Source organism: Dendrobates tinctorius, unplaced genomic scaffold, assembly GCF_039654945.1.
Source record: "Dendrobates tinctorius isolate UK_male_01 unplaced genomic scaffold, ASM3965494v1 ptg000223l, whole genome shotgun sequence".
NCBI classification, from domain to species: Eukaryota; Metazoa; Chordata; class Amphibia; order Anura; family Dendrobatidae; genus Dendrobates; species Dendrobates tinctorius.
In genome coordinates this window covers 29,156,122-29,168,487 of record NW_027361890.1, presented here as the reverse complement: position 1 = coordinate 29,168,487, position 12,366 = coordinate 29,156,122, and the positions used below count along the sequence as shown (strand labels likewise).

The 12,366-nt window shown below is 49.1% G+C and overlaps 1 protein-coding gene across 5 annotated transcripts in view; it reads right to left on the bottom strand.

The window, feature by feature from the left end:
- The window catches only part of SEPTIN9 (septin 9), a 452,544-nt gene that overhangs the window by 19,360 nt on the left and 420,818 nt on the right, over positions 1–12,366 (bottom strand). For all 5 annotated transcript variants that reach the window (XM_073555419.1, XM_073555421.1, XM_073555420.1 and 2 more), the window contains one exon: positions 1,506–1,623. In XM_073555419.1, the coding sequence (XP_073411520.1) occupies positions 1,506–1,623 (118 nt within the window). The remainder of the gene's footprint in view (positions 1–1,505; positions 1,624–12,366) is intronic.

Here is a 12,366-nt window from a genome sequence, read left to right as displayed (position 1 = left end):
AAGCTGTGATAGGGTGGAGAGGGCGTGAGAAAAACGCGCGCTCAGAGAAGAAAGCGCGCCCAGTGTAACAGGGAGCGCGCTCAGAGCGGGGAAAGAGAAAGCGCGGCTGAAAGAGAAAGCGGTCTCTCTCCCCGCCAGAGCTTCTACACCGACACCCGCGGCGCCGCTAATTAAGGTGAGCCTGCGCTACCCTGCTAAATAATAAAGAGCCCCCTGAGCCCAGGAAGACCCCCGGTGTTATGTGCCTCTGTATTAACAAGGAGCGCGGCTGATATGAGAGACGCGCGGCTAGTAGGGGCGGGAGATTCAAATGCAGACTGATCTCCACTCTTGCTTCCTGAGACATGCGGTGCTAAGGGATCGTTCAGGATCTTACCTGACGTCCCTGAAGAGGAGGGCCACAGGGGCATGAGTAGGGAACAGGCCGCTGGGAGAGGTCCTCTTACCCGTGTCATGTAGAAGACGGCGTCCTTTTGTTGGGAGCGATGGCGACCACCGTCTTCCTCTCAGCCCTGTCCTGGGATAGGGATGAGGAGTTGTTTTGGCAAGGACCGGCCACCTGTCGTCCGCCCATAGCACCGAATGGTGATATGGAAAAAGTATTGCCTGCGGTACCGAGAGTTGCGATGTGGTCGACACCACACTGCTCGCTCAGCCGCATGATATGGGAAAGCAGGGTGAACATTGACCCCCTGTTTCCCGGTGTAGAATCTGGAAAATAAATGGGAAAAGATTAATACACACACACAAAACCTAAAAGAAAACGGTTAGATGTGGATCTGGGGAGATCCCGGTCCGCCTCCTACAGACACTAAGCACAAACTGAGGTACTTGGTATCTGTCGGTAGGTGTATACTGCCGGGGAGGAGTCAATTCTCTTGTTTTTTGCATAGTGTCAGCCTCCTAGCAGCAGCAGCATACACCCATGGTAATCTGTGTCCCCCAATAAGGCGATAAAGAAAGCAGATTTCTCTATAAAGATATATTACTCATTTGCTTGTTTTCATGTGAACACTGAAGTTATAAAATAAAAACTTAATGATGGTTCCTCTTTAATAATCTCTGCTATAGTAGAAGGATATATACACTAGCTGGCTCCGGCACATGTCTGGAAGGGGTTAGTGGAGTCTCTTCAGTTATACACTAGTGTTCAGTGAATGTGCTTTAATAATGTGTTATCTGAGCATGCTCAGGTGCTAACCGAGTGTCTTCGGCATGCTAGAATAATGTGTTTGACTTGCCGTGGATGTTTGACAGCTGCAACACATGCAGGGATTTAAATAGGAAATCCCTGCAAGTGTTGCGGCTGTCAAATAGCCATGAGACATGGATCCGTGGGGACTCGAACATATTACCCGAGCACGTCGAAGACAGTCGGGTTAGCACACGAGCATGCTCAGATAATGCCTTATCCCAGCACTATTAGACACCCAATGGTTTTTATCCTCCTTAACAGTATGCACAATGGTCATCAGCAAGTATTATAGGATAGGATAGAGACTTACTCTCTGCTTGAAATAATCCCTCTCTTCTAGGGTTAAGGTGTCCGCTTTGGCAATCACTGGCACAATATTCACCACCTTACTGAGGCGTCTCATGAACTCGATGTCCAAAGGCCGGAGTCTGTAAAGCAACAGTTGAAAGACAAATTAATAAAACTTCTACTTTGTGACTTTTACAGACTGTAGAGAGAACTGCCTTGTGGTGACGGAGATAAAAGATGGATTTTTGGTTCTTACCGTAAAATCTCTTTCTTGGAGCCTTCATTGGGGGACACAGAATACCATGGGTGTATGCTGCTGCTGCTAGGAGGCTGACACTATGCAAAAACAAGAAAATTAGCTCCTCCCCGGCAGTATACACCCACCGACAGGTACCAAGCACCTCAGTTGGTGAAAAAGCAGTAGGAGAAGCAACGAGAAAAAACTCGAACCATATGTACCAACCCAACAAGGGACTCTAAGACCCAACACGGTACAACTGAAACAGGGAGGGTGCTGTGTCCCCCAATGAAGGCTCCAAGAAAGAGATTTTACGGTAAGAACCAAAAATCCATCTTTCTTTATCGCCTTATTGGGGGACACAGAATACCATGGGACGTCCCAAAGCAGTCCCAAGGGTGGGAACAGCAATAAGGAACGAAAGTAACTGAAAGGCTTAGGTCGGCCGGTGAGCCACCGCCGCCTGCAGAACCTTCCTACCAACCACAGCATCAGACGAGGCCTGGGTATGAACCCTGTAGAACCTCGTGAAGGTGTGCAAAGATGACCAGGTTGCAGCCTTGCAAATTTGCATGGCCGAGGCCTGGTGACGAGCAGCCCACGAAGCCGCCACAGCCCGGGTGGAATGAGCTCTTACTCTTGGAGGGGGCCGCTTTTCCTGAAGACGATACGCTTCTAGAATGGTAGAACGAATCCAGCGAGCGATCGTGGATTTGGAAGCCGGAAGGCCCTTCTGGCGACCTTCAGAGATGACCAGCAAGGAATCGGACAGACGAAAGGAAGAGGTCCTGGCAAGATAGACACGCAGGGCTCTAACTACGTCCAGTTTGTGGAGAGACTTCTCAAGAGGATGAGATGGAGCCGGACAAAAGGAAGGAAGGACGATATCCTCATTGATATGGAAAGCGGAAACCACCTTCGGAAGAAAGGAACGGGCCTGAGAACGGCTTTGTCCTGATGGAGAATGAGGTAAGGGGAACGACATGACAAGGCCGCCAATTCAGAAACTCTTCTGATGGATGAAATGGCGATCAAAAAGGTGACCTTCCAAGAGAGAAGGGACAAAGGAATGTCCTGGAGAGGCTCGAACGGCGCCTTCTGGAGCGCGCTAAGGACGAGGTTGAGATCCCACGGGTCTATTGGCGAATGATGAGGAGGAGCCACGTGGGAAACCCCTTGTAGAAAGGTCTTGACCTGTGGTAGAGAAGCTAGCTCTCTTTGGAAGAGGATAGAGAGAGCGGAAACCTGGCCCTTGAGTGTACTGAGGGACAGACCCGCGTCTAACCCAGCCTGAAGAAACCCCGGGATAGAAAAAGACATTGGGAAGACTCTGTTATCCCACCAATGGAAAAAAGCCTTCCAGTACCTATAGTAAATGCGGGAAGAGGCTGGTTTCCTGGCTCTGATCATAGTTTGAATAACATGACTGGACAGACCTGATTCCTTCAGAAGTGCGGTCTCAACGGCCATGCCGTCAAACTCTGAGACTGAGAATTCTCGTGGTAAAGGGGGCCTTGCGAGAGAAGATCTGGACGGTCTGGAAGCCTCCAGGGAACGTCCGCGAGCATGTTGACCAGTTCCGCGTACCAAGGCCGTCTTGGCCAATCTGGAGCGACTAGAATCACTGGTACGCCTTCCGATTTTATCTTTTTGACCACCCGAGGGATCAATGCCAGAGGCGGAAACAGATACGGAAGTTGAAACTGGGACCACGGAGTCACCAGTGCGTCGCATGCGACGGCTAGAGGGTCCCTGGACCTGGCTACGAACTGCGGCACCTTGTGGTTCATCTGAGATGCCATGAGATCGACATCCGGGGTGCCCCAACGGTCGCATATCTGAGAGAAAACCGCGGGGTGCAGGGACCATTCGCCTGACGCTAGGCCCTGGCGACTCAGAAAGTCGGCTGCCCAATTTTCCACCCCTGGAATATAGACGGCGGAGATTGTCGGAACGTAACGTTCTGCCCAGCGTATTATCTTGGCCACTTCTGACATTACTTGTTTGCTGCGCGTGCCCCCCTGATGGTTGATGTACGCCACGGCCGTGGCGTTGTCCGACTGAATCCGGACCGGCTTGCCGGAGAGGAGGGGTTGCCAATGAAGAAGGGCCAGGAAAATAGCCCTGATCTCCAAAAGATTGATTGGGAGGAGAGATTCCTGTGGCTTCCAGCGGCCTTGGGCCGCTTTCTGATGGAACACGGCTCCCCATCCTAGAAGGCTCGCATCTGTGGTGATGATTTGCCACTGAGGCGGAAGGAATGACCTCCCTTGGAGAACTGACGCTGGCCGTAGCCACCAAGTGAGAGACTGCCTCACTCTGAGAGGAAGCCGAATAGGACGGTCCAAGGACATCGTGGTCTTGTCCCAGGCTGAAAGCAGAGACAGCTGGAGGGGGCGAAGATGAAACTGTGCAAAGGGCACTGCTTCCATGGAGGCCACCATCTTCCCTAGGACCTTCATGCAGAACCCGAATGGGAATGGGAGCAGGCCTCTTGAGAGTTCTGATGCCCTTGGAGAGAGATATAAATTTTTCCTTTGGAAGAAAAACACGGGCTAGCTCCGTGTCGAATTCCATACCCAGAAAGGTCAGACGCTGGGTGGGGATCAGAATGGACTTCTCCTTGTTGACCAGCCAACCTAGGCGGCTGAGAGTGTCCAGGGTTATCTGAAGGCTCCGGAGACAGTCCTGGCGAGACGAACCCTTGATCAAAAGATCGTCCAGATAAGGGATGATGAGGATCCCTCTGGAGCGAAGGATGGCCATGACGGTCGCCATCACCTTCGTGAAAACCCGGGGCGCTAAAGCCAGGCCGAAAGGAAGAGCTGTGAACTGAAAGTGGCGTCCCTGAAACGCAAATCGAAGATACTTCTGGTGTTGCACACAAATTGGAATGTGCAGATAGGCATCCTGAATGTCCACCGAGCAGAGAAATTCCCCGGGCTCCATGGAAGCAATCACCGACCGAAGAGACTCCATTTTGAAATGAAGAATCTTCACGTGGCGATTGAGCAATTTGAGGTCCAGAATAGGACGAAGAGAGCCGTCTTTCTTCGGGACCACAAAGATTTGGAGTAGAACCCGGAAAACCGTTCGTCTGAGGGAACGGGAACAATGACTCCGGCGGAAAGAAGGGAGGAAATGGCCTGCAGAAAACCCGGAATCTGGGTCCGCTGTCGCAGAGGCCGAGACCGGAAAAACCGTCTGTTCGGGAGTGAAGCAAATTCGATTTTGTAACCGGACGCGACGAGTTCTCTGACCCAAGCGTCGTCGACAACGGACAGCCAAGCATCCGCGAAAAAGGAAAGTCTGCCTCCCACCCTGGAAGAAATTCCAGGTGGGGGTGACCCGTCACTTAGACGAAAATCTGCCGGAATTGGCTCCTGCAGATCTGGAATATTGACCTCTAGATCTCCAGCGAGGAGCGGGTTTGTAGGAAGGTTTCCTCTGATCCCGCTCCCTGGTGGCAGGCGGCCGATCCTGTTGAGTGGCTCTCTCCGTGGCAGAGAAGGGACGAAAGGGCCTGAACGGTCGAAACCCCCTTCTGTTGAAAGGACGTTTTGGTCGAGACTGGGGAAGCGAAGTACTTTTACCTCCAGTGGCATCGGCAATTATCTGATCCAGCTTTGCTCCAAAGAGCCTAGAGCCATGGAATGGCAGATTGGTAAGCGACTTTTTCGAAGTAGTGTCCGCATTCCATGACTTTAGCCAAAGGACTCGGCGTACAGCTACTATGATGCTGTTAGCCCTTGCTACGCAGCCGGCCGCGTCCAAGGAGGCAGCCAAAAGGTATTTTCCCGCCTGGTTAATCTGATCTGCAAGATCTGCCAACTCGTCTTGAGGAGCTGACGCTAAGATGCCTCTGCGAAGAATTTTTGCCCAAGCGGAAATGACCTTCGCCACCCAGGCGGTTGCGAAAATAGGGCAGAGAGAGGCGCCAGATGCCTCAAAGATAGACTTAGCCAGAGATTCAATCTGCCTGTCAGTAGGATCTTTGAGCGATGCCCCGTCTGGCAGAGAGAGCACCGTTTTTGAGGCTATCCGGGAAACTGGAGGATCTACCTCGGGAGCCTTGGACCACTTTGAGAGCAGTTCTGCGTCAAAGGGGTACAGAACGTGCAAGTACTTGCGGCCTGAGAAACGTTGCTCAGGGCGCTCCCAGTGTTTGGATAAGGTAGTGTCGAAATCGTCGTGATTGGGAAAGGTTCGAGACGGAGGTCTGGCTCGTCTAAGGAGAACAGAGCTTACCTGAATTGGAGCCTCATCCTGTTTAAGTTTTAGTGTTTGGAAGATAGCTGCAATAAGACTATCGACCATGTCCCGCGTTTTAGAAACGCTGTTCCCCTCTGAGCTAGCTTCCGAATGAGAATCCTCGCCTGATTGAAGATTGTCATCCGAGGAAGGAGAAGGAGGCCTGGGCGCAGAAGGGCCCTGCGAGCCCGAAGACGAAGTGGACAGAGCCCGCTTCCTAGAAGTCCTTCCCTGTCTGTCTCTCTGAAGGTCGCGGTCAGGTGCGGACGACTCACCCCGAGAGGTGGTCGGAGCAGAGGTGGCTGAGGATAGCTGAGGTAATCGTTCTAAGACCTGGACCAGCGACTGCGATACTTTTGTCAAGTCAGAAACAGACTGTGACATTGTAACGGCCCACTCCGGGGGGAGAGAGGAGGGAAGAGCGCCCTCTGCCCGGGACTCTGTGCGTTCCTGAGATGCTGACATATTTGAAGGACTGCAGGGGGGGCAGAATGGGGACGACTGACCCGATGCCCACTTCTTTTTACAGCGCGCACAGGCGTAATAGGTAGCGGTGGGCCTGAAGCAGAGATCCCCTGAAGGGTTGGGCATAAGTAAACTGCACTGATTGGCTGCAGATATTAGGGAATAACTGCCGAGGGGAGCTAATCCCTGTCCCAGAGCCGAGCCTACCGAGATTCTGTGAGCAGCAGAAGAAAAACGCCGAAGTGTCCCCCAAGCAGCGCAGGAAAGAGTGGTTCAGGCATCAGGAAACGCTGTGCTGGGAGATGGGGGCGGAGCTTAGTGGCCGCGCCGTGAATGGTTAATAGCGCGTGGGGAGGGCATGGCAGAAGAGGGGGCTGGCATCCAGGGCTGGCATCCAAGAGAGAAAGAAGCCCTGTGATGGGCTAGAAAGGGCGCGCTGAAAAGAGCGCGCTCAGGAAGGGAGGAGGGAGAGCAGAGGAATTCCCCGCACTGAGGGGAAAGTGAAAGTGCCTCCCACCGTGACGGCGCCGCAGCCCCAAGCCCGACATACCGCGCTAAGGATGATCTGACAGGGTCCTGACGCTGCGGTGAGTGAGGGGATCCCCGTAGACTCCCTGGCTAGAGCAGGGAAAGTGAAGGAAGGCAAGCGCTGAGCGCGCGACAGGCAGAAAAGGGCGGGAGATTCAAACTTGTGGAACTGCAAAACCAGGTCCCTTCTTCTCCCATGTCACTGGAGCTTATGCGGGGCCGGAGGGAACGTACAGGCACTTACCTGACGTCCCAGAAGAGGATGACCACAGGGGCCCACGGAGAAACGGCAGGCCGCTGGGAGGGGAAGGAGTCCTCTGTACCCGCATCCTGCAGAAGACGGCTTGAAACATCTGCGATCGCCGTCTTCCTCTCAGCCCTGTCCCGAGAAAGGGGTGAGGAGGGGGAATTGGCAAGGACCAGCCACCTGTCCGTAACCCTTGTCACCAGAAGGTGATAGGGAAAAGTCCTGCCTGCGGTACTGAGAGTTGCGATGTGGGTGACACCACACTGCTCGCTCAGCCGCATGATATAGGAAATCAGGGTGATAAATATACCCTGTTTCCCGATGGAAAAGAACCTAAAAGAGAAAAGAGGGAAAAATTAAAAAGTTCAAACTAAACCTGAAAGGAAAATTGGATTAAAAACTGCGGATCTGGGGAGATCCCGGTCCGCCTCCTACAGACACTAAGCACAAACTGAGGTGCTTGGTACCTGTCGGTGGGTGTATACTGCCGGGGAGGAGCTAATTTTCTTGTTTTTGCATAGTGTCAGCCTCCTAGCAGCAGCAGCATACACCCATGGTATTCTGTGTCCCCCAATAAGGCGATAAAGAAATCAATCCGTGCAGCTCTATAAAACTATTTTTCTCCTGAATTTCCCCTTCGGCATTGATTCATCTGGCTGTAAATGAGCCAAATTGTAACTCTCGTTATAGCGGAACCAAATGCTATTGTTTTCATCTCGGAGGAGATCAAGAAATTATGTTAGATTAGACAATTTATATATAGAGGAAAAAAGGCCGCTTCAGAAACCACTTCCTAATTAACTCACCATGTGCTGGTTGGATATAAACAGACAAAAATAGTAAAAATTAGGAGAATAAGGTAGGTACTAGTCAGCCACACAGATCCCCTAGAGGGCAATATGCCTTAAGGTCCACTTACACTGCAAGACTATGGTCAATGATCGTTACCAGGATGGCTCGTTTCACAATCATCTTGCAGTGTAAACAGGCTGTAGATCACCCGATCAAGAGCAAAACGCTCATTCATCAGGGAAACTGACCTTTTGGTTTGCACAAAAGATAATCATTCTCGCACATATATATCGTCTTAGCAGCCCGCCTCTCCATCATGAAACATGTACTGTATATATTGGTGCAGATATAGTGGGAAGCTCCCTGCCTCCGGTGTGTGGAGATCAGAGATAGACTCTGGTAATGAACACAAAATTGCAGCGTGCACTACTTTCATCAGAGTCTCGAATCTCACATTCAAATCAATGGGTGCGAGAGAAAAAAATAAAATGACAAATCGGACCCCAGATGGACCATCAGAGTAGTATCTATTGTTTACAGTAGTTTCCTAGATTTCATTAGAAACCTATGTGATCATGTACATGTTTTAGTATAGATTTATGAAAAAAGATGGCACACAAATAGCACACAGTTAAGACAGACATACAGATGATGCATGGATGAAAATCTGTTGAAAATTAGAGACAAAAATCATCCAGAAAACACGGATGATTTTTCATACGCTTGTCTGCCGGGGCCTGTAAATTTAACAAACCAAGGGCCGCAGCCAGTAGTAATTTCATCTCCCCATTGCTGTCAGAATGGGGCGTATTATAAGGTGAAGCCGTCATGTAAAACACTATCAGCCTGCAGATATGGAGTTAATCACACATCAATAGCGTTCTAACACCGTGAGGTGCCGACACCGAGAGCCCTGCTGCAGAGAAAAAAAAAATGAACTTTTTCCCCCAGGCAGGGTTTGGCTTCCAGTCATGTGAGCATCAACAGCTCGGTTTCAGTCCCTGCTATGGAACAAACTGCCATGAGAGGTGGTGAGTTCTCCTTCAATGGAAGTCTTCACACAGAGGATGGACAGACATCTGTCTGAGATGGTTTAGTGAATCCTGCATTGAGCAGGGGGTTGTACATGATGACCCAGGAGGTCCCTTCCATCTCCCTGAGTCTATGATTCAATAGAGAGCAGTGGCTGTAACCGCGCTCCCCAGCACTGACTGACAGCAGGATCAGCATTGGAGCAGACTGTTAGTCGGGGGTGCGGTTATACACAGAGCGGCAACTGAAACCTTGCTGGTGCCAACCCTATGACTGGAAGTCGAATGATGCCTGGGGGAATAAAATTAATTTCCTCCCGGAAGTGGGGCTCGGGGCTCTCAGTGCCGATAAATCTGCAGATGAACCTCATGTCTGCAGGATGATAGCATTTTGTTTTCCCGTGACAGGTTTCCTTTAATAGAAGCGTTACGGACAATACTAGATTTATAGTGTAAAAATTGTCGAGTTTTATGCAACGAAAGATAGATCATTGTATATTCAATGAATGTGCAACTTTCTCACTTTGTGTTTTCAACTTTTGCCCCTTCAAGATTTTGGCAGCAGAAAGAATCATTTCTGTTTATATGAAGCAGCTGAAAACCCAGAGACCTGCGGCTACGCTTTTATGTTATGAATGACAAATCTTATGTGCATTTTACAATAGCGACAAGAGGATCAGTGGCCGGGGTCTGAGGCCAATGCTCAGATTTCAGGCACAGATGTGCTGTCGATTTTTCCCATTATATGCCCGCGTTCATGAGTCCTCTCAATCATGTGCTGCCAAGTCTTGGGTATTCCCGAGCAAACAGCCCCCCACTCACCCACCATTTTCTCATTGATGTCTGCTCGTCTTTGTCGATATGGGACATTTTTTGGTGCACTGACAAGCAAAGATGAAAGAAATTTATTAGAGACCCAAATTTGTTGTAGTCTACTCCACTGGGTTTTTTTCACTCTTAAAATGACGGTTTTAAAGGGAACTTCTTAGGAGGATTTAACTAACCAAGTGGTATGGCTGTATAGGTGAAAGAACATTGAAGAAAAAGGAAATTAAAAAACAAAAAAAAAAAAAAAACATGCTTGTCTTCAATAACCCAATGCACCAGTTCTGAGAAATTAAGCTTTGAAGCCACATATAAATAAGCCTGGAAGCGCATTGAGGGCAAATCGAGGTACCATGAATACATGGACACTCCCGCAATGCACTTCCAGCCTGATCTGTATGAGGCTTCAAATCTTCATTTCTGCTACACATGAAAAATAAATAGTTTACCTTGGCTATAGCAACCAATCACAGTAGTAATGGCAAATTGTCTCTTCAGACAGGAAGATCAGAACTCTAGTGCCACCTATAGGAAGTAGCAATTTTAAAAGTCAATATGGACTCTCCAATGAGCCATGTCACAGGACTTAGGATAAAAGCCAAAACCTATTTGCAGACACTGCACTGAAAGGGGCAGTACCCTGAAACACTAAGTGTGAGATCTGGTTTGGCTGGGTGAGAGGAGGCTGATCGGGATACAAGGGGTAACATTTCGACTTTGCGGAGAATGACATTTTAAGCCAACCTCGCATGCATATTTAAATTGTCATTTCCTTTTGAATAACATTTACGCTGCAGATTATATAAAGCTGACTAAAAGTGACACTGAAATTCAATGTTCTAAAAAGTGTACAAAGTTTAATTACAGTCCTTTCCCAGGACCAACGGGGTAACCTTTCTCCTTGCGGAGAGTGACATGCCAAGGTGAGGAGACTTAAGCCGCAATGCTCCTTTGGGAAATGTGCAAATTGTCTCTTCAGAGTCTGCAAATTGAAACTTTGGTTTTGGCTTTTATCCTAAATCATGTGACAAGGCTTGTTAGAGAGTCAATACTGGCTTTGAGGATTGCTACTTCTAGTCCTCTTTCTCTCTGAAGAGACAATTTGCATAATTCCCAGATGAGCACTGTGGCTTAAAAGTCTCCTCACCTTGGCATGTCATGCTTTGCAAGGAGAACCGTTACCCCGCTTGGTCCAGGGACAGAAGTGTAACTAGACTTTGTACTACACTTTTTAGAACATTGAATTGCAATGTCACTTTTAGTCAGCTTTATACAATCCGCAGCGTGAATGTTATTCAGAGGAAATGACCATTGAAAAATGCATGCAAGGTTGGTGATTTCAAGGAATAGTCTGCAAGACACACATGGCAGAGACAGACATATTAGTAGAATGCCAGCTACGTAGAATGGAACTATGTGGTAGGCTCAACCCAGCCAAGAAATGACAATGTGTCTAATGTTATCCCATACACAGCGAGGACGCAGTGCAAGAGTTTACATTACAGATTTATGTGCTGATAGAACACGTCTTAAGGCCCTTTTACATTTAGCGATGCACCAGCGATCCGACCAGCGATCCGACCCGGTCAGGATCGCTGGTGCTAAATGATCGCTAGTGAGCTTTCATACAGAAAGATCTCACAGCGATGCAGCAGCGACGCAGCGCACGATACTCACCTTTCACACACAGCGATCCTGACGTCCTCCCGCCCGCGTCCACACGTCGCTCGTCGTCACAGCAGGAAGTCTCAGCAGGAAGCGCCCGACGAGAAATGGAGCCGGACATTCTCGCGCGATCAGCGATGGACAGCGGGGGAGCCGGTCGTTGGTAAGTATCACACATAGCGATATCGCTAGCAATATCGCTATAACGTCACAAAACCAGTGACGTTTTAGCGATATTGCTAGCGATATCGCTTAGTGTAAAACCCCCTTTACTCTACAATAACCTAGTAAATTATAGGAATTAATATAGATTCAGACAAAGCTATACCAGACGGTTTTAAAAAGCCATATTTCCATGTTCTGCAGCATTCCTATCTGGGAGAACCCATAACAGTGTGCATCTGAATTCAAGAATAACATCCTGCAGCTACTGTGACACAAATATAAGCAGAGAAGGGGAAAGGGAGACGTAACATGACATCCCCAAAAAGGCTTTGAAAATACTGTTTCTTAGATTATATACAGTGTGTATATATAAAGTATACATGCTACCTATCTTTTTGTAGATAATATTCTATATGCGGATCTATATTCTACATTAGTTACACTGTACATACAACACAGACTGGAACGTGTTGAAGCTGATGACTGACCAAGGAAAAATGTAAGCTGTAGATGGGAGGGAGTCAACCCAGAATCTCTCTCTGAATGGAGACTGCACGGGTCAGCTAGGAAAGCTGAGCAGTCTGTGTTTTGGAGCTGCAGATTATGGTGTGGAAGCTGCAGTCTGGCCAGTGTGAACTGTGCATGGAGTTAAACACTTTACGTGGAGCTCAGGCTG